This window comes from Rhinichthys klamathensis, unplaced genomic scaffold, assembly GCF_029890125.1.
Source record: "Rhinichthys klamathensis goyatoka isolate OS25496 unplaced genomic scaffold, OSU_Roscu_1.1 h1tg000014l_1, whole genome shotgun sequence".
Classification (NCBI taxonomy): domain Eukaryota; kingdom Metazoa; phylum Chordata; class Actinopteri; order Cypriniformes; family Leuciscidae; genus Rhinichthys; species Rhinichthys klamathensis.
The window spans coordinates 1188760-1210658 of NW_026606566.1; the positions used below are offsets into that span (position 1 = coordinate 1188760).

Here is a 21899-nt window from a genome sequence, read left to right on the forward strand (position 1 = left end):
TTAACTCCACTTCAGGAGTGTTTAACTCCGCTTCAGGTGTGTTTAACTCCACTTCAGGAGTGTTTAACTCCGCTTCAGGTGTGTTTAACTCCGCTTCAGGTGTGTTTAACTCCGCTTCAGGTGTGTTTACCTCCGCTTCAGGTGTGTTTAACTCCGCTTCAGGCGTGTTTAACTCCGCTTCAGGTGTGTTTAACTCCGCTTCAGGAGTGTTTAACTCCGCTTCAGGCGTGTTTAACTCCGCTTCAGGTGTGTTTAACTCCGCTTCAGGAGTGTTTAACTCCGCTTCAGGCGTGTTTAACTCCGCTTCAGGCGTGTTTACCTCCGCTTCAGGTGTGTTTAACTCCGCTTCAGGCGTGTTTAACTCCACTTCAGGAGTGTTTAACTCCGCTTCAGGTGTGTTTAACTCCACTTCAGGAGTGTTTAACTCCGCTTCAGGTGTGTTTAACTCCGCTTCAGGAGTGTTTAACTCTGCAGGACAGTGACCCTCCAGGAGCAGGATTTCAGGAGTCCAGGATGATCTATGACATTTGGCAGGATGTGTAGTATTCAACCAGAGCAGACTGCATGATGTCATTTCAAATGATATTTACAAAACTATTCACTAATCCTAATAGCAGTATTCCTTTTTGAACACATCCTGCCTGTTTGCACAGAACAAAGTTCTCACTGTGTGTTCTGATTAAACTGACACTAACATTACATCATCTGACAATTTCAATGTCACTAAAATACTATTCACAAAATCCTATTTAGTATGCTTCTCCTTTCTTGTGGAGTCCATTGAGTGCATGCGGTCATTAAAGCTAAAGCTAATACCAAAGGATATTCAGGAAATTTCAATGTCGACTTTATGTTTAACAATTCATCTAACTGAAATAGTTGTGTTGATCATAGAATTTGTATTCAAAAACCTGTATTAAAATGGAAAATAGAAGCATTTTCATACATGGACTTTTGAACCACACTATTATAGCCTATGCAAAAGATAAAATGCAATTAAGAAATTATATTAAATGATCATATCATATATTGATATTAGGTAATCAACCATGAAAGGGAATGCATGAACTGATACAACGAACTGAATGCACTGTAAAGGCCCCGATGCACTTCAAGCGTGAATCGAAGAACGAACTGGTGTGACGTAATTTCTAAACAAATCAGGCCAAAACCAAATTAGTTCGGAGTTTGTTTCAGGAGTTCAAAACAGGTTTACGGACACTTTAGGGAAAAGTTTGCTCCGGCTGGTAAACAAACCACCATTGGTCGGTGGCGATGATGTAATAGGTGTGTGTGTGCCGAGGCTCCGCCTTCTTCGCCATGGAAATCTTCTCCAGTTCATTTCTTCTGTTGAGTCCGTCGAGGTCAAACACGAGTAAAAACATGAACACACTGCTATATAGAAAATTAAGTTGTAATTCTTATTTAAAGACACACTGACAGTTTTTCCATGTTTAATACTGTATAGCTGCTTGCTTCTAAGCAATCTGTTGTATAAAGTGCTATTAATAAAGGTGACGTGAGTTAACTGGAGTGCATATCCAGATCGCTATGATCAGATGCTTCCTCGACCACTGTTTTCTCACCGCTGTCATTTTTGTTGTGTTTATTTTGCTATTGAGAGGAAAGCGTGCAGCACATATTTGCATATTCATCTGACGCTGCTCTCAGCAGCGTGGGCGGTTTCGGGATGTTCACTAACTGTTTTTTACCCTTGAGTAAACAACAAAAAAGAATTTACATCGGGGCCTTAAGTCGCTTTGGATAAAAGCACCTGGCAAATGCATTCATGTAAATATGTGCTGCTTTTCCAATGGGAATGGTCAAATAAAGAACTCTTCTGCTTGTGCGTGTGGATGGCGACTCTGGAGCAGAGACTCGCGCTTCGCCGTGTCAGAGGTCCACTGCGGCTCAGACAGCACATGCTTCAGGTCCCGGGACAGGGTCACCAGCGCAGACACCCCTACAGCACAACCCGTGTCCACATTGGTCTCAGGCTCCTCCTCTTCCAGCAGAAGGCATGATGTAGAGGTGTCTGAGGGTCCCGCCGGCTCACACCAGTTCACGGACTGGCCCGCCGGGCTGCTGCGCTGGGACGAGTAACAGGAGCTTCCCGGAGGAGTGCTGCAGGTGCCGTCTGATCCCGCCACTGACCTCAACCCTCGAGGAGACCGTCCCACAGGCTGCTCCCTCACACGGGACGGCCTCCTGCAGGGGGAGGTGGCAGCTGCCCCGTTCCTCAGATGCATCCTGGGACAGCTCAGGGGAAACGCAGACGTGTGGAGCGCCTGGGCTTGAGCTGGGGCGCTAACCTGCAGAAGAGGCCATGCTTTATCAGTTCAACACAATTCACACTTTTAAGGAACAATTTTTTTCAGAGTGTTTATCAGAGGAGTCCAAGACCCAAGGACTTTTGTCGCACTTTTGTGGTTGAAATTTAAAAAAGTAACAAATCCTTCCTTCGCGGGTCAATTTGACCCCCTGAGAAATGAACTGAATGCGAGGAATGCTTTAGTACACATAGAAACACGTAACAATGCTCAAAATTCAAACTAAAAATGCTAAAACTTTCCCAAGATATTATTTTATAATGTCTACATGTGTATCTGAATGCATCCTGAAGAGAAACTGATTTTAGGACCCAGAGGAACAGCTCATTTGCTCTATATAGACAGAGCTATAAAGGCTATCTAGTGGCTGGAGTCATGAAATATCATGTTATATATTTTTTTTTCCCCACAAGAGGTCGGCAAAGAAAGAAAGAAGAAAAAAAAGATTTTACCCGATGTAAAATATTTTGAGCTGAATTAAAAGTTGTGCATTAAATTGTGAGTTATTTTGAATTTAAATTGAAAGAATGTGAGGAATGTGCTTAAATTACTATTTATTTGTTATTTATTGATCAAATCTAGTCATTTTGCCATCATGGCTTTTATACATTTGTTCAATTATTTCCAAATTATTTGCTTGCTATTTGCTGTTTTAGAACAAAAGGCTTTCTTTACAAATATAAAATTTCCTAATGGGGTGGAGTTGGGGTTAGGAATATTTCTGAACAGATACATACATCAACTTTAAAATAAATGCATGTACAAAATGTGACCTTTTTGTCCATGTTTTCAGTCAGCGTAGTTCGTCACAGCAGCACGTGTGGGATAAGCTGACAATTTCAAAACAACCTTAATATGTAGCAGATAAATTTAGGAAAATTATATCAAAATTAACCAAAACGAACCAAAACTGTTTGGTTACCAACATTCTTCAAAGTGTCTTGTTTTGTGTTGTGCAGAAGAAAGAAAGTCATTCAGGTTTAAAACGGCATTAGTAAATGATGACAGACTTTTCAATTTTGGGTGTCGCTTTACAGTTTTTTTCGATTGCTAAACGCCAGTGAGCACAACTGGAGCTACATGTGCAAAACTGTAACTACAGTCTGCACAGCAGCAGTTCATGTGGACCAAACTCTAGCTCGTTTTTCAGTGCTTGAACACAGTTTTCAAAACTCTACACACTTACCCCATGACTTTAACCACAACCTGCACAACACTGTGGATTTACAGCACTTTGTTCAAATGCTAACACACTGCTGTCAAAACTGTGAACCACACATTCAAAACAGAATAGATTTCAGCCTTGTGCATTTCAAACACTGCTGATTGCAATTTCAGCTGAAAGGCTCAATTATTTGTTCGAATTACAGTATGTAGCCTACTTTTAGTTTCTACCTTTTTTTTCTCATTACTGTAATTCCATAAATTACTACAGACTATTGAAGCAAACTGCTAATTTTCAATAACCTTAAAGAATTGCTATGTTCTAAAAATTTTAATAAATCATGTGAAAGAATGTCACTCTTTTCTTTGAAGAAAATATTACTTTGTATGAAGTCACTGAAATTGTTCAAACTGTAAAGATGAAAAGTTTGTATTTTCTGTATTGGTGTTTGATGCTTGTGTTTTTACTCTCAGTGTGTTCTGAGTGACAGTGTGTGTTATCTCAGTGAGGGTTGTGCAGTGTTTGTCTGCATGAGCCTGTTTTGAGCCATGTGTTAAGAGTTGTGTTGCTTGGAATGGGTTTTGCAGGTGATGTGAACTGTTTAGCTCAGGTGACTGTTGGTAGTGCAGACTGTAGTTAGAGCACATGTAGCTCCAGTTGTGCTCACTGTCGTTTAGCGATCGAAAAAAACTGTAAACAATAATGCTTGACATATTACAATATGAATTATCAAGCTATACACTGTGCATATACCACAACCTGCAGCATATACAACCTTCCACTTGAGTTGACTTGGTCTTTTGACAAAATAATTAGACAAAATAACTGATTAAAGTTTATTTCATAAATGACGAATTTTGTGACATCGACACTGTCATTTAACTAAATTGAATCAACAATAAACTGACTCAAAATGAATAATGACACTATTGTCTTCTGTCCAGCTGCTTATAGCTGAATTGAATTAATTTCATAATTGAACTTTACACGGTTATTGAACTGAACTGAATAATGAACAGAATATTGATTTTTTTTTTTTAAAGCTGCTTTATGGCAGAATCTGAACTTGACACAAGTTCGCATCATTGATTGGTATTTTCCTGTTTATCACTGTGAAGCTGCTTTGAAACAATCTGTATTTTTATAAAGCACGATAGAAATAAAGGTGACTTGACTTGACCTAAACTCTGCATAAGAGACTTGTGGACATCTAAAACTTCATGGGATAAGTTCTTCGCCACTGTCGCCTTTATCCACCTTTTTTTCGCCTTTGTCGTCATTGGCTTTTGGCGACATTTAATTTAATATTCAACAATATTATTGATCTGCCAGCGTTGACACTATTAAGAACTAAACTGAGCTGTACGATGACATCACGGTTTTCTCCAGAGCGGCTATATATATATAAATGAACTAAATTAATAACTTTTTTACAACAAAAATTAACCATTACTGAACTTACCTAAGCTGGACGGTGACGCTATTTTCTTCTGGAAACAAACTTTGTTGCATTATTTTCCTGTTATCTCTGTAAAGCTGCTTTGAAACAATGTAAAAAGTGCTATATAAATAAATGTGACTTGACTTGACTAATAAAAATATACAGTATACAGTATATATAGCTTAGTTAACCTGTATATATATATATATATAATAGGGGTTTAACAATATATCGTGCCACAATATATGGCAATTCAAAAATACAGCAATATGTATCGTGGATAGTGACAATCTGTATTTTATATACTTTACCCAAAATGAAAATTACTGTGACAAAAAAAAATCAAGTTTACAGAGTTTTAGTGTCAGTACTACATTACACTACAATATATAATGTTGAATATAATGTATAATAATGCAATGGGGGAATATTTGTGGGTCCTGATTATGCCAAATGTCTTCTGTTACCAGTAAAGAGTGTCCTACATTATTTTAAATGTATCTAGTCAGTGACAATAATTCTGTTTTCAGCTTCAGAATCATGAATATTGTTATTCTGGTGTCTCTATTGGGTTATCAACACCAAGTCCAAGCCCATTCATTTACACCCACAATGTAACACCAAATACACCATTTTAATCAACAGTACATTTTTTGTTATTGTGAGTTCAGTATCGTGATATGTATCGAATCGGGACATGAGGGTACAGTTACACCCCTAATATATATATATATATATATATATATATATATATATATCTGGCTATAGTAACTAAAGTAAATTTAAGTCAAATATCATATATTAAAGAACCCCATTGGTTTAGGGTTGGTTTATATCATGGTTTGCCAGTATAAGAGGGGATATAGAAACCAGAGCACATTCCCGTGACCCACCTGAAAGAGGATCTTGTTGCCGTCCAGGTCTTCAGTGTGCCATCGGGTGGAGCTGATGGGCGAGCAGGTGTTGGGCAGCAGGGGCACGAGCTGTCCGATCTCTCCCACGCTGAACTGCAGCACGGCGGAGCAGCACGGCTGCACCCGCACCCCCGGCGAGAGCTGCTTGATGGCCAACTGCAGCCGGAAGCCTTGCTCTGAGAGCAGGGTGAACCAGACGAACCCGGGCTTCTGCTCCTCCGCCCTCCTCCGCAGAACGGTCTCGTACAAACGCACGCTGTCCTCAAAGTTATCATAGGTGCTGTGAAGGGTCACTCGCACCACCTCCTCCCCGTAGTGCACCGTCCGCACCCCCCACACCGGCATCCCCGCGCCCAGGCTGGAGAAGTCCCGGCTGGGCAGGAGGTAGGGCCTCAGTGGGGCGCTGGCCGGGGAGTTAGCGCTAAAGCTCTCCGCGTGGTGGATCTGCCAGGGCGGGCGCTGCAGAAAGTCCAGCACCCTGAGGATACGCTCCTCCCCGAAAGACTCGTGCAGGAACATGGTCACCGCGAGTGAGGGGAAGCCGTCCGCGGGGCACAGGTCAGTCCTGGCGTCGTCCTGAAGGGGACAGGCGCGCTCGGACACCCGGAAGAGGCGCAGACCGGGCCGGACCCAGCGGAGCAGGCGGTCTAGGGTGAGCTGGAGCAGGAGCGAGTCCCCAGGGTTGGTGAGCAGGTGCAGGGTGACCAGGAGGCGCTCCTCCTGACCCGGGCCGGACACGAGCTCAGCTGTGCAACAGGCAGACAGGAACATATCACAGCAGATCTGGCTGAATCACACGCCTGGCTGCTGGTGTGATAGGCTATTGAATGTAATGTATGGAAAATGGACTTACTGCTGCTGCTACTGCAGGACATTTTACCGCAGTCAGATCTAAAGAAAGAAGAAAAACACGGTAACACTTTATTTGGATAGTCCACTTTAGACATTCTACTAACTATAAATAACTTTGCAACTACATGTCAACTAACTCTCATTAGAGTATTAGTAGACTATGGTTATGGTTAGGGTTCGGGTTAGGATAATAAGTTGACTTGTAGTTGCCAAGTTACTTATAGTCAGTATAATGTCTGTTGAGGAGCATCAAAATAAAGTGATAGCAGATATTAAGCAGACAGTCTATTAATACTCTAATGAGAGTTAGTTGACATGAAGTTGCAAAGTTACTTATAGTTAGTAGAATGTGTAAAGTGGACTCCAAATAAAGTGTTACCCTTTATTTTTGATGGTCCCTTTTGAACATTCTTTTGACTATAAGTAACTTTGCAACTTCATGTCAACTTATTCTAACCCACACCCTGCCAGTCTACTAATACTCTACTAACACTCTTATAATGAGAGTTAGTATAGACATATAAGAGCAAGGTTACTTATTGTCAACAGAATGTGTTAAAGGGACCATCAAAATAAAGTGAAACCAAAAACACTTATTATAATGGGTTTAAAGGGGTCATATAATGGTACATGCACTTTTACAAGTTGATTGTACTGAAATGTGTGTTGGCAGTGCCTGTACACAACCATCATATAACCAATGATAAAAATCCATCCAGTGTTTTTGTTTTAATCTCCTTATATGTTTCCCCTGCCTCAAATTGAGCCGTTCGATTTTGTGACGTCACACGCTCGGAAGCCCCTCCCACGATTGTTGATTGACAGCAACGTTTCAACACAGACCCGCCCTCGCTCATGAGGGAGCTGTCAATCATAGTCCGCGCGGCGCGGACCGGCGCGGTCATTGTTGATATGCTGGAGCACTGTCTATGAGCAGAATGGCGTCTAAGCAATTGTGGTGTTCTGTTCTTGGGTGCAATAACGAACACAGCAGTCATTTTGATGTTCCTAAATCCGAACCGCTGAAGACGCAGTGGCTGAGTTTGTTTTCGAAGGGAATATTCCCCACGAGCAACGTCAATGCTCTCATGTTTGCGCGAATCATTTCACACACCAGACTGCTTTATAAACGAGGGTCAGTATAAAGCTGGTTTTGCTAAGAAGCTGCTCATGAAAAAAGGATCGGTACCAGCTATTCGTGTTCCTGCTGAACCTCTAGAACAACTGAAGTGAGTGTAACGTTTTATTAAACTTTATATTAATATTTATATTAATCTTTGCAAATCGCTAGCTGCACGCTTCACAATGAATGCCTCTAAGGTTTACACTCAGGGTACATTACGGCATGTTTTCTATGTATGATGTTCTCAATATAATTCATAATCCCACGTTTATACTGAACAACGCGTTATGGTTATTGTGTTATTGTGTTACAAACGGTTAGCACAGAACAGAAGGGCGGGGTCAGCAAAGCTCATGATCATTTAAAGTCATATGCACTGAAATGGCGTGCTGAAAACAGAGCTGTTTTTGACCAAGTAAAATAACCGTTTTCTTACAATAATGAGAATTTTTAATTAAAGTATATTACAAACTTTTAATTTAGACCCTAAAGAATCATATTAGCTTCTACAAAAATGGCATTATATGACACCTTTAATCATGGGCGTAGGTTTGGTCTCAGCTTTGGTGGGGACATCCACCCCCCCCCCCCCCCCCCCCCCCCCCACGCGAATTATTTTGTTGTAAGATTACAGTGCTTTAATGGCGATTTCCTTTGTCATTTCAGACTGCTGGCAATACAGTATATCACAATACAGCAGTGAATCTACTTCATCTCATTATATTGTATCCTGACCCCGATACACCATCCTGTATACTGTCAATAAAGAGCTAGTATAACTGTATAATCTCAAAAATGCACTCTCAAAAAATTAAAACCTTAGACTGTGTAATGCTGAACAACCAAACATTTTATTTAACATAAATTATTATGTACATTAGTTTCCGTGCTGCACACCCCTAATTAATGCTCCTAACCTTGAAAGATTGCAGAAGCAAGGTTTAACTGTAACAATATCCTGGGTAACCAGGATCACTAGTTAATACTATTTTCCACAGTAGAATCTGCATTTGAAAGCCTGGTCAGTCACTACTACTGCTAGTTATTTGTGTGGCTATAGTTATTTTGTACGGTGGCCGAGACAGCTCAACGCGCTGCAACTGAAGCAAACACATGCAAATAGAGAAAAACGCGTGCAAATAGAAAAAAACGCATGCAAATAGAAAAAAACACATGCAAATAGAAAAACACACGTGCAAATAGAAAAAAAACACGTGCAAATAGAAAAAAACACCTGCAAATTAAAAAAACATCTTCATCAGTTTCACAACACACGTGTGCTCCAAATAAGGAAATGCGCTGCAAAAGTTCACAACACAACCAAATACAGAAAACGCGCTGCAAATAACACAGACCACAACGGAAATGTTTCCAGGGGAACCAAATAAGTGACGAACCCGGCTGAGACGTGCTTATTGCTCGTGAGCTTCCCTATGCCATACTCCCTTCGAAGGGCAGATATTAGAGCCCTTTTGGAGTGAGCAAGGCTCTAGTGGGCTGTTAGGCAGCCGTGTGGAGCGCACTTGATGAAGGGAGCAACTAAAGACATCGTGGGATGTTCCCATGACAACGCAGCACGGTGTCCATCAGCTGGTCTTACGACAGTAATATGATGCTGTTAACATAACGGATGCAAATACATTTTTATTTTTATTTTACAAAAAAAGCTTTTAAAATATGCGTTATATATCTGTGTCTCAACTTAAAAATTTTGGACCCTACATTACCTAACATTTCTTACGAAACTTTTCTTTATGAAAATGTAATAACATGAAACAATTTGTACAGTGTAACTGATCTATAGTTAAATATCTTTCCTTCATGTTTTTCTTCTTTATCTTTTTTATTTATTTATTTTAGTTTCCAGCTCATTGTTCTTTTCTCATTTGTATTCTGATGACATTGAACATATTGTTAATACATTTTGTACATTGTATACAAGTTGTATGTCATAAAAAATGTAATCTCTGTATGTTTTGCACAAACAAATAAATAAATAAACAAATAAATAAAGTATAATTTTAAGCTGTAAGCACCAGCACGCATAGATTTATGGATATCAATGGATATGGATATATGCCAGCACGTCCCAGCCGGGTTCGTCACTTATTTGGTTCCTCTGGAAACATTTCCGTTGTGGTCTGTGTTATTTGCAGCGCGTTTATGTATTTGGTGGTGTTGTGAGTATTTGGAGCACACGTGTGTTGTGAAACTGATGAAGATGTTTTCTTAATTTGCAGGTTTTTTTTTTTATTTGCACGCGTTTTTTTCTATTTGCATGCGTTTTATTTTATTTGCATGTGTTTTTTTTCTATTTGCACGCGTTGTTTTCTATTTGCATGTGTTTTCTTCTATTTGCATGTGTTTTCTTCAGTTGCAGCGCGTTGAGCTCTCTCGGCCACCGTAATTTTGCCTACTTACACTCTGCTTTATGAAAAAGCTTCGTATGTCCCCTTTCTTCTTCTTGGGTGACATAGCTGATCTACAAAGTACAAAAAGGGGCAAAAAAAACGGAATATTAAAATGTTTTACTCTGGCATTTGTATATGGGAGGCAGAGAGACAGCCCTGGTAACTTGTCGGCGTCGTCACGCGCGCACACGCACACACCACCCGCTCGCTGCCAGTGAGTGCAAGCACAGAAAGTAGTCCCGGCCCGCACGTGTAGCCTGTCAATCAAAATACGGCGTATCTTGTACTGTCGTCGTCCTGGCCGTTTGAATCGATCCAAATAGCAGCGCAAGTATCAAAATAGCAGTTCAAAGGAGCTTGCTAAATATTGGTGGGGACAAATTTGTCATCTCAAAATATTGATTGGGACTAGTACCTAGCGTCCCCCCCTAAACCTACGCCCTTGCCTTTAATACTGTTCTTATGACATCCATCGTTTAGCATGGCGTATCAGCTCATGCAGCAATAACCCTATTATGACCTAAAGTTCATGAAACCGGTTTTAATTATCATTTTCATTAGTGTCCCAGAAACCAAACAACATTAAAAACTTTTTAATGAAGTTTAATTGGTAACACTTAACAAAAAACATTAGTTAACATTACTGTATTAATTAACATGAACTAACAATGAGCAACACATTTGTTATATTGTTCATCTTTGTTAATGTAAATCGTGTATTCATGTTAGTTCACAGTTCGAATGTTAACAAATGTAACATTTGATTTTAATAACGTATTAGTAAATGTTGAAATAAATATTAACTAAGATTAATAAATGCTGAAGAAGTATTTAGTCATTCTAAAGTAGTCAACTAATGTTAACTAATGAACCTTATTGTAAAGTGTTACCGTTTAATTCAAATGTTCATTCAATCAAAAGAAATAAGTCTTAATGTTGCATACAAACGAATAATAGTTGTGTGATTTAGATTTTGTAGCCGTAACGTCATGTTTTACTATTTGATCACAGCGCATATTAGAAGGAAAAAAGTTGTTTGTATTGTTACAGTGTACCGTTTGTTGCTGACGTCATAAAGCATTCGGCTGCTGTCGGTTACCGTGTTTCTCCCCCTTAGAGACGCAAACAAAAGTGAGTTTATCTTTAGCTTTCTCCGCTAACTCACCCCGCAGTGTCCGCGCCCGAGTCCGCCGTTTCATCCTCCGTCCTGCCCGTGAAGAGAAGCGGTTGTCGGAGGAGCATAATGTGCGTTTACTCGAGCGCAAACCCCGCTGTAAACATGCTCGGCGAGCGTCGTACAAACCCGCTTGTGTTCGAGGAGTCGAGTTCACGCTGACGTCACTTCAGCGTACATCATTTATGACGATGAGGCACTCTAACTATAAACCTAAAATATCAAGGTAACCGATCTTTTAGATGGAGTCGCTACTAGATGAAGTGTCTTTCAAGAACACAGTGACTTGAGTCGGGGGAAGGGCTCCTCACAATAACAGTCGAGACAGGGGTCTGAACCCGAGCAGATGCTGTCATCGGACGAGTGTGTGTGTGTGTGTGTGTGTGTGACACTTGGATTATCAATGTGAGCATCAATCCATTTGGATTGATATTGTGTATCTACTGCTATAAAATTGAGATATTTAGTGTCACGCACAGTGTGGCAAAATAAGGGACGCCCATTCACATTTTTGTCAAATAAAAATCAATAGATCCATCCAACACAATGCATATCATACATACACACAAATGAAGGGGGGATCCTGTACAACATTCTCAATGTGGTAAACACTCACTCTCTCTCTCTCTCTCTCTCACACCCACGCGCGCGCACACTAACACACACACACACACACACACACACACACACACACACACACACACACACACACACACACACACACACACACACACACACACACACACACAAAGCATTCAATGAGCCTATAACTGAGCCGTTTTTTCATTTTTTTTTTTCAAAAAAAAGTCACTCACACAAACAAAAACAAAACAAATAATGAGCCAATTAGGATACTATGCATCCTGATAAAGTTCTTTGGACCTTTGGAATTAAAATAGCCCCACATCATCACATACCCTTCACCATACTTGACATGGGGTACTTTCCATAAGATCATCTCTCAATGCAAATCAAATCAGCTATTAGGCTAACTGAAATCACACCATGCCAATCTCTAGGTATGGTGAAGGGTATGTGATGTCACGTACAGTTTGTCCCATTGAAGGCCTATACAACCAAAACTTTCATGCTTCAAAGTTGATAAAGACAATGTAAATGTAATCCATAAGAATCTAGCGGTCTTCTGAAAAAAAAAAAATCTATTCACTTGTAAATATTGATCAATGCTTTCATGTGCGAGAACAAACATTATCAGTTCCTGCGGAAACTCCAGTGCTTGTTACATGCGAGAACTACCTTCACTGGTCATGTGCCATATGTGATGTACTCTATGCATGCACGTTATTCAATGTTTATATGTGAATAAAAAGAATGAGATGTTGTGTGAACAGTTGAATGTTAAGTAGAAATGTGTAATTTCACAAAGCTATCGCTTCTTTCATGTCCTGACTCCCAGGATCCTCCACTGTGAAGACTACAGCAAGACGAACAGTCTGACCCAAAACGGCCAATCCTTTTATTGTTTTTTTCCCGTTCTTTTTCTACATTTATTGATGAAAACAAGGCCCTGTACAGTTCACTTCAGCATTGAGTACAATAACAATTATTTTACAATTTATACACATTGAAATATAATAATGCTGAAAACCCAAACTGCCCCCCATCCCAGTTCAAACTGCATTCAAAAGAGAATTCCTTTAAAATAAAACGTTTTTAAGTCATCTTACAATTGGCCATGTCAGACATGAAGAAAGAAAAAAAAAAACTGCGAGGGAAAAAATACAACCAAACCACCTTTTTGTGTGCGGTGCAAGTCCACCTGTGTCCACTCCGGCGCCCTGACAGCGAGGCACAGGCGACCGCAGGCAGAGATGAGGACCTGAACGAACTATAAGGTGCCATGAACCAAACTCGCTTACACACACCGAAGAAGAAAAACTAAACAAAAAAAAAAAAAAAACAGAAGGAATTTCCAAATGATATGAATGGTCTTAATGATATCCAATGATGGGACACTGTGTGACTTAATTTATTAATTTGGTTGTATGATTATAAGGGACAGACACAAAAAAAAAAAACAATTCTCTCATAGAGACCAAGACCTTCTGTAAAAGCTTTGAATCTAATCCAGTGGAAAGCCTTGTGGGAATCGGTAAGAACAATTTAAAACAAGTTCATTAGAATGTGAGGTTTTCTTCTCAGTTTATTCCCAGTACGAATGACAACAAAGGCAAAAAAAGGACATAAAATAAAATAAAATAACATCCCATGTGAGGTGTGTGACAAAGTCCCAAAAACGATGCTTGCTTGCTCACTCTCACTCGCTCTTTCATGCCAGATTCACCTTCGCTGCTTCATGCTACATATGTGTACACTTTGCGATCTTCTGGTGTTCTTGCCAAGTATTCTCTCTCAATAAGTCCTTCAATACGCTTTTTAATGACCACGGGACTCGGGAGAAACCGGGCCTTCAGCTGCTGGGTTACCTAAAGGCAAACACACACGAGACAAGCTGAACTTCTACCAACAGAAGCCCAAAAACACATTTCTGAATACAGTGAAACGGGAAATGCTGATGATCTTATTTTACGTGGCCCTCTTAGTCCCCACAAACACCACAGACATCACAGTTGAACAAAAAAAAAATACTATTTCAAATATTATTGCATCAAAGTTTTCAAAGCATTTATGAAAAACGTATTTTTATTATATGATTCCAAGTAAAATATGAATAAAGGTCTGTGTGTAATATTGATCAAAACTGTACATTAACAAAACCGATCTGATGATTTAATCATTGATCAGAACTGTTCTGTCCTACTCTAGACTTCAACTTCATTATGCTTTTATGCTATATACTAGGGCTGGACGATTTTGGCTAAAATCATAATCGCGATTAATCGAACAAGTTTCCTCGATTACGATTATTGAACGATTATTTAAAAAAAAAATGTCATATGTCACTGGCAAGGCCTATACTGCAAATATGTATGTATTTTTTTTCTAATGAAAGTGTGCATAATCCTAGGGCTGGGCGATAATTCGATCTCGATACGGTATCGCGATAAAATTTTGAACGATTTCGATAATATGCTTGGGACATATTATTCGGTATCACATGAAAAAGTAAGCGCAACAACAACAGTATCAGAGTCTGCCGTATGCCGGTAGGACACGCCCACTTCTCAGCGAGCAGCCGTGGCTACAGTAAACAGGAGACAGAGAGAGGGAGACATTTTTGGAAAAAGGAGAAAAAATGAGCGAAACTGAAGTTGAGGACAGCGAAAATAATGCCGAACGTGAAGGCGACATCTCTACATCATTCGAGACCGAATACATTGTTGAAAAAAAAGGTAACGCGACGTCAATTGTGTGGACGTGGTTTGGATATGGCAAAAACGACCAGGAACAATAATAAAAGCGAGATGTCGACTATGTTAGATAATTGACATCTCTAACAGGGCTCGACATTAACGCTTTACCGGGAGACAAGTGGATTTTTTTAACTAGGGACAAGTAAAAGAGAATTTTACTTGCCCGACCGGACAGTAGCCTGATTAGGACATCAATAACAAACAAAAATAACCAGGGAATCACTAAACCGAGAGAATGATTCTGATTTTATTACATTTATTGTAAGTTGCGATCAATTGTGGATAATAAATGTATTACTGACGGTAAAGTTGCGCTGTTGACGCTCGTGCAGCCTCTCGAAGAGAAATCTAACTTACAGACATGAGCGCAGCACACACATACACACACACACTGTTAACAACATACTTCCAATAAAATATCTAGATGTGGAGTTTTTATATTTTTAACAAGCAGCCTCAATTATTTTTCCTGAATACCATCATGATTAAAAATGTGACATTGATTTCCTACAACAGTTCAATAAACAGTTACAATTAAGTCACTTACATTTTAGATGCAATATTGGCTGTTTTTGTTCTGTTTCAGCAGCGAAAATAGTTCTAAACAAAAATCACAGCAGAACCACGAGGCATCTCAGAAGAACACTCACTGTTTTCATTACTGAATGAATCAGCATTTTGAACGAATCGGTTGAGTCAAAGATTCAATGACCCATTCATAAACATCTGTCTCATTCTTGAATGAATCAACCGTTTGAACGAATCGTTTGATTGAATGAATCCATGACTCACTCATTAAGACAGTCGCCTGCCACCACCTACTGGCGGTTTAGTGTTATGTTTATAAGTAGTATCATTCTTTCCAATGTTTCTTATATGTATATTTAAATCAATTTCATAACGTTATTTTATGCAAATTGTAATTTGTAAGTGTAAATTATTTAATTTGATCAGCCCTATATAGGGTAACAGCCATAGTGTCTTATTATTCTAAATAATTGAATTTATTGATCAAATTTAGGAATTTTAAAATGAAAGATGAACATTCATACATTTAATAATATTGGGGGAGGGGATGCCCTTTAAAGGTGCAGATATTACAATATGCCGATTTAAATATCAAAGCTGATTGAACACTGATGAGAATATTGCTTCAGAATAAATTAACACACAAAAAAAAATCCGGACAAGTGAATGACAGATTTACTTGTCCGAAGGACAAGCACATGAAAAGGGTTAATGTCGAGCCCTGACTAATATGGGAGAATCAGCGCTAGCTAGCCATGCTAAAGGCGCCAAGCACCAGGCAGTTGTGGCTGTGCGTGTTAAACCTCTGAGGGTAAACTTTAACACTTTTTTAGTCTTATAATGACATTTTCAGGAATACATATGAAAATGTGCCGAAAAGTCATGAAAAAGTCATGGAAAAGTATTGGTTAAAATGTGTATGAACCCTGGTAATGTGAATCCTTGGTCTGCATGAAGACCTTAACAAAAATGTTTTGTGCTCATCATTGGAAGGTATATTGTTTATTTTTTATGTTATTAAACTTTATTCGAAAGTTTCAGTGAATCTCTTATTTCTTCAAGCTTCAGGATATCCCTTACACTGGCAACATCTGCAAAAACTACATATCGTGATAAGAATCGAGATCGATCAATATGGAAAAACATATCGTGATAAAACATTTTTCCATATCGCCCAGCCCTACAATCCTCTCTTTGTGGTTCTAAAATAAGGAAACACACAGATAGCTTTTAATGCTTATTAAATATTTCAAAATATTAAAAAAATTAGAAAATAGTTATTTTTGTAAACAATAAATTATTGTAAATATTGCCATATATATTGTAAAATATAACTTGTATAAAACTAAAAAACGAATCCTTTTCATATTTTGTAGCATTTGTAAATGCTTTTGTTATCGGAGGCTGCTTTGTGGAGTGGAGGCACTTGTTGCTTGGCGTTTGTCAGTCTCTCTTTTTTTCGCGTGTTTCTTTGGTACAAGCGGCTCCTGTTGCTGAGTTGACTCAGTATTTGAGGAATCAGAGAGTGCGTTCACACACAACCCGCAAAGACATGTGACATGTCTCAGCAGCATCTATAGTTTGCTGCTATTTCCAAACCACGCTTGTGCATTTTTTTGTCTCTGACTCGATCATAAACTAGCGCATTACGTACCGTTTCAAACACCATCATTACAACAACGGCTTTTGTTCACACAGCATGTGTTTCGGGACAGAACACGGCAATGTTACTACCGTATGTCCCCAACCTGGCACCAATCCCGGGTCGTGTTTGCGTTCACACAGAAGGTGTTTGTTCTGGTAATTTCCCGGGATCAACGCAGTGTGTGAAAGGGTGAATCTTGCTTCAATGTCGCAGACTGGACGGGGCGGAGTTACGTGACTACACACGCGGTAATATGTTTTAAGGGGAAAGTACATTTAACACACAGTGGGCGGAAATACTAATAGGATTCAAAAACCGAAATAACCGACATGGTAAAATGACGTTGGTTATAGGCTCTGAATTTCAGTTTCGAATATTTTTCGATTAATCATCCAGCCCTACTATATACTTCATTATGTTTTTATGATATATACTTCATTATGCTTTTATGCTATATACTTCATTATGCTTTTATGCTATATACTTCATTATGCTTTTATGCTTTATACTTCATTATGCTTTTATGCTATATACTTCATTATGCTTTTATGCAATATACTTCATTGTTTTTACTATATACTTCATTATGCTTTTATGCTATATACTTCATTATGTTTTATGCTATATACTTAATTATGCTTTTATGCTATATACTTCATTATGTTTTTTACTATATACTTCATTATGCTTTTATGCTATATACTTCATTATGCTTTTATGCTATATACTTCATTATGCTTTTATGCTATATACTTCATTATGCTTTTATGCTATATACTTCATTATGCTTTTATTCTATACACTTCATTATGCTTTTATGCTATACACTTCATTATGCTTTTATGCTATATACTTCATTGTTTTTTACTATATACTTCATTATGCTTTTATGCAATATACTTCCTTTTTTACTATATACTTCATTATGCTTTTATGCTATATACTTCATTATGTTTTATGCTATATACTTAATTATGCTTTTATGCTATATACTTCATTATGTTTTTTACTATATACTTCATTATGCTTTTATGCTATATACTTCATTATGCTTTTATGCTATATACTTCATTATGCTTATGCTATATACTTCATTATGCTTTTATTCTATACACTTCATTATGCTTTTATGCTATACACTTCATTATGCTTTTATGCTATATACTTCATTGTTTTTACTATAAACTTCATTGTGCTTTTATGCTATATACTTCATTATGCTTTTATGCTATATATTTCATTATGCTTTTATGCTATATACTTCATTATGCTTTTATGCTATATACTTCATTGTTTTTTACTATAAACTTCATTGTGCTTTTATGCTATATACTTCATTATGCTTTTATGCTATATACTTGATTATGCTTTTATGCTATATACTTCATTATGCTTTTATTCTATACACTTATGCTTTTATGCTATATACTTCATTATGCTTTTATGCTATATACTTCATTGTTTTTTACTATAAACTTCATTGTGCTTTTATGCTATATACTTCATTATGCTTTTATGCTATATAATTCATTATGCTTCTATGCTATATACATCATTATGATTTTATGCTATATACTTCATTATGCTTTTATGCTATATACTTCATTGTTTTTTACTATAAACTTCATTGTGCTTTTATGCTATATATTTCATTATGCTTTTTGCTATATACTTCATTATGCTTTTATGCTATACACTTCATTATGCTTTTATGCTATACACTTCATTATCCTTTTATGCTATACACTTCATTATGCTTTTATGCTATATACTTCATTATGCTTTTATGCTATACACATCATTATGCTTTTATGCTATATACTTCATTATGCTTTTATGCTATATACTTCATTGTTTTTATGCTATATACTTCATTATGCTTTTATGCTATATAATTTATTATGCTTTTGTGCTATATACTTCAATATGCTTTTATGCTATATACTTCATTGTTTTTTAATATAAACTTCATTGTGCTTTTATTCTATATACTTCATTATGCTTTTATGCTATATACTTCATTATGCTTTTATGCTATATACTTCATTATGCTTTTATGCTATATACTTCATTGTTTTTTACTATATACTTCATGCTTTTTTGCTATATACTTCATTATGCTTGTATATTTCATAAAAGCATAATGAAGTATATAGTAAAAAACAATGATTTTACTATATACGTAAAAATGTTTTTTACTATATACTTCATTATGCTTTTATGCTATATACTTCATTATGCTTTTATGAAATATACTTCATTATGCTTTTATGCTATATACTTCATTGTTTTTTACTATATACACTACCGTTCAAAGGTTTGGGGTCAGTGAGAATTTTATTTTTATTTTTTGGAGGAAAGAAATCAATACTTTTATTTATCAAGGAATAATTAATTTGATCGAAAGTGACAGTAAAGACATTTATAATGTTACAAAAGATTCTAACCCTATTCATCAAAGAATCCAAAAAAAAAAAAAAAGAAACTGTACAACTGACAGACCAACAACTGTTTCAACATTGATGATAATAATAATAAATGTTTCTTGAGCATCAAATCCTCATATTATACTGATTTGTGAAGGATCATTTGACACTGAAGACACTGACACTGGTGATGCTGAAAATTCAGCTTTGATCACAGGAATAAATTACACTTTACTATATATTCACACAGAAAACAGCTGATTTACACTGGAATAATATTTAATACTATAACTGATTTTTGTTGTATTTTTAATCAAATAAGCGCAGCCATGGTTAGCAGAAGAGAATTCTTTTAAAAGTATTTAAAATCGTACCAACCCCAAACTTTTGAACGGTAGTGTACTTCATTATGCTTTTATGCTTTATACTTCATTAGGCTTTTATGAAATATACTTCATTATGCTTTTATGCTATTTACTTCCTTATGCTTTTATGCTAAATACTTCATTATTCTTTTATGCTATATACTTCCTTATGCTTTTATGCTATATACTTCATTATGTTTTTTTACAATATTTAAATAGATCATATAGACAAATATATGCAAGCTTGTTTCCACCACAGAATAAAACATTAAAAAAGATAATGATGACTTTATATTTCCAAATTCTGCCATCTTTTCTCAGAATTGTGAGCTATAAACTCACAATTGCTAATTATAAAGTCCAATTGCTAATTATAAAGTCCAATTCTGAGAATAGCAAGTTTACATCTCAGAATTCCGCGATAAAAAGTCACAATCACCTTTTTTATTTTTTACTCTGTGGCGTAAACAAGCTCCCATTACAAACAACTTTTTTTTTTAAATGGTCAAACTATTGTCACAAAAAAAAGTAGTCTCCGCACCTCTGCTACAAGAACATTGTGCTGCATTTTCTTTCTGGACTTCATGATTCGAACAATAGCTGCCTCAATTTCATGCTTCCTGTCGTCATCCACCTTTTGTCGCGTCTCCTTCCTCTCAGGGTCCGATTCTCCCTGTTTGGCTGCAACTGCAGGGAAGAGACACACACAGGTTAGTGGAACAGGCTTTCCAAATGATTACCTAGGAGAATACTTCCCTCTTCCCTTACCAGAGGAGATGCTCTGACCCAGATGCTCTATAGCCATCACAACTTGGCCCTTGTCAAACTCGCTCTGACGTAGATCGAATGCTTGGTCTTTTTTAAAACTGTATTTAAAGGGGCCGCAAAGCAAACAAGCTTATCGATCGTTATTTTTGCAGACAGACCAAGTAGGGTATAAGTTAACCTCATGAAATCTTTTAAATGTGAAAGTAAGAAATTGATCGATGGAAATAACTTAATTATAGTGACATGTTTGCTAATGAAATAAACCAATTAAAAGCCATTTGTGTGGTGTGGCTTTTGTGCTAATCTAATTTGCATTCCCGCTGAAAAGCATTCTAGCGCGAAAATCTTGCCTATAAATAGTTGGGCTGTAGTGATACACTAATCTCACGATACGATACGATACTTGATATTCAGCTCACGATACGATATATATCACGATATTCAGCCAACGATACGATTCGATATAATTCGATACACTTACATAATTTCCTGAAAGATTTAAAGGGGACAGAGTGATTTTGGTGACATCTTGTGTGTTCCATTTAGTTGGATTGAATTAATTGAACTGAAAACTAAAAACATAAATTACACAATATATGTCTCTGACTGGACAGAGAGTCAACAGCTTGCAAATGCTGGACAAAATGAATTAAAGATGTGTTGAGAAAATTTGTTCCATTTATTGAAACAGTGCAAACTGTAGCTTGCAAGCCTTTGAAAAGTAAATAAAGTGCAGTATTGCAATTAACAATGCAGTTAAAAAGTGCAAATAAAGTTTTGAGAAAAAAGGTTTTATAAAAAGATAAACCTCACATATTTCAGCCTTTAAATCATTTTTATAAAAAGAATGATTCAAAAAAGATAAATTACTGACATTTACAATGCACAATAGCTTATCTTTTATTATTAATAGTACAATTCAGTCCGATTTTCCCATGGCGTCTGTCGTTGCTAAGCAACCATGAACTGCGCTCTCCACAACGACAAAGAACAAGGCTTTAGTAGCTAATGGATTTCCACCACCGAAAAACGCTTGCTGTAGCTCTGCTACAAGATGTATTTACGGAGTAGAGAAAAACACCCGTAGTGTTTGGGTGCACCCCCATCCTTCATGTTGACCGAGCTTTTAATGTTGTTATGGAAAGGGTGAAGCTGATGGTTGGTTCTTGTCACATGAACTGCGGTGCGCTTGCGCCATTCTAAAAAGATGAGGTGTTTTCATCATAGACATAATAAATACATAGACGCCCTATTGGCCGCTGGAACGCTCAACGGCGCCGCCATGTTGGGGATGGCAACTTTCCCATACCTCTCATACCGGGAATTGAGAAAAATGCCTGTTTTGTGCGCTGTTGGGGGCTGTACACATCGCCACACAATTAAAAACAGCTTTCGAGGAATTACCTTTCACAAGCAAGACTG

General features: G+C 37.5%; 2 protein-coding genes across 3 annotated transcripts in view; both read right to left on the reverse strand.

The window, feature by feature from the left end:
• Window positions 1-1398: 1398 nt before the first annotated feature.
• LOC130104356 (protein FAM124B) lies at window positions 1399-11683 on the reverse strand. 2 transcript variants are annotated; one of them, XM_056270827.1, is made up of 4 exons: window positions 11402-11683; window positions 6704-6741; window positions 5830-6596; window positions 1399-2312 (listed from the first exon to the last, which is right to left on the reverse strand). In XM_056270827.1, exons 1-4 carry the CDS (start codon window positions 11476-11478, stop codon window positions 1824-1826), a joined length of 1371 nt encoding a protein of 456 aa, XP_056126802.1. In that variant the 5' UTR covers window positions 11479-11683; the 3' UTR covers window positions 1399-1823. The 2 variants fall into 2 exon arrangements, with proteins under 2 accessions (XP_056126802.1, XP_056126812.1); XM_056270837.1 differs by having other exon boundaries at window positions 11336-11454.
• Window positions 11684-12858: 1175 nt separating this feature from the next.
• Window positions 12859-21899, reverse strand: part of cul3b (cullin 3b) — a 48559-nt gene continuing 39518 nt past the window's right edge. The window contains exons 15-16 of the mRNA XM_056270783.1: window positions 20251-20396; window positions 12859-13857 (exon numbers count right to left, since the gene is read on the reverse strand). Of these exons, the coding sequence (XP_056126758.1) occupies window positions 13726-13857; window positions 20251-20396 (278 nt within the window). The 3' untranslated portion in view covers window positions 12859-13725. The remainder of the gene's footprint in view (window positions 13858-20250; window positions 20397-21899) is intronic.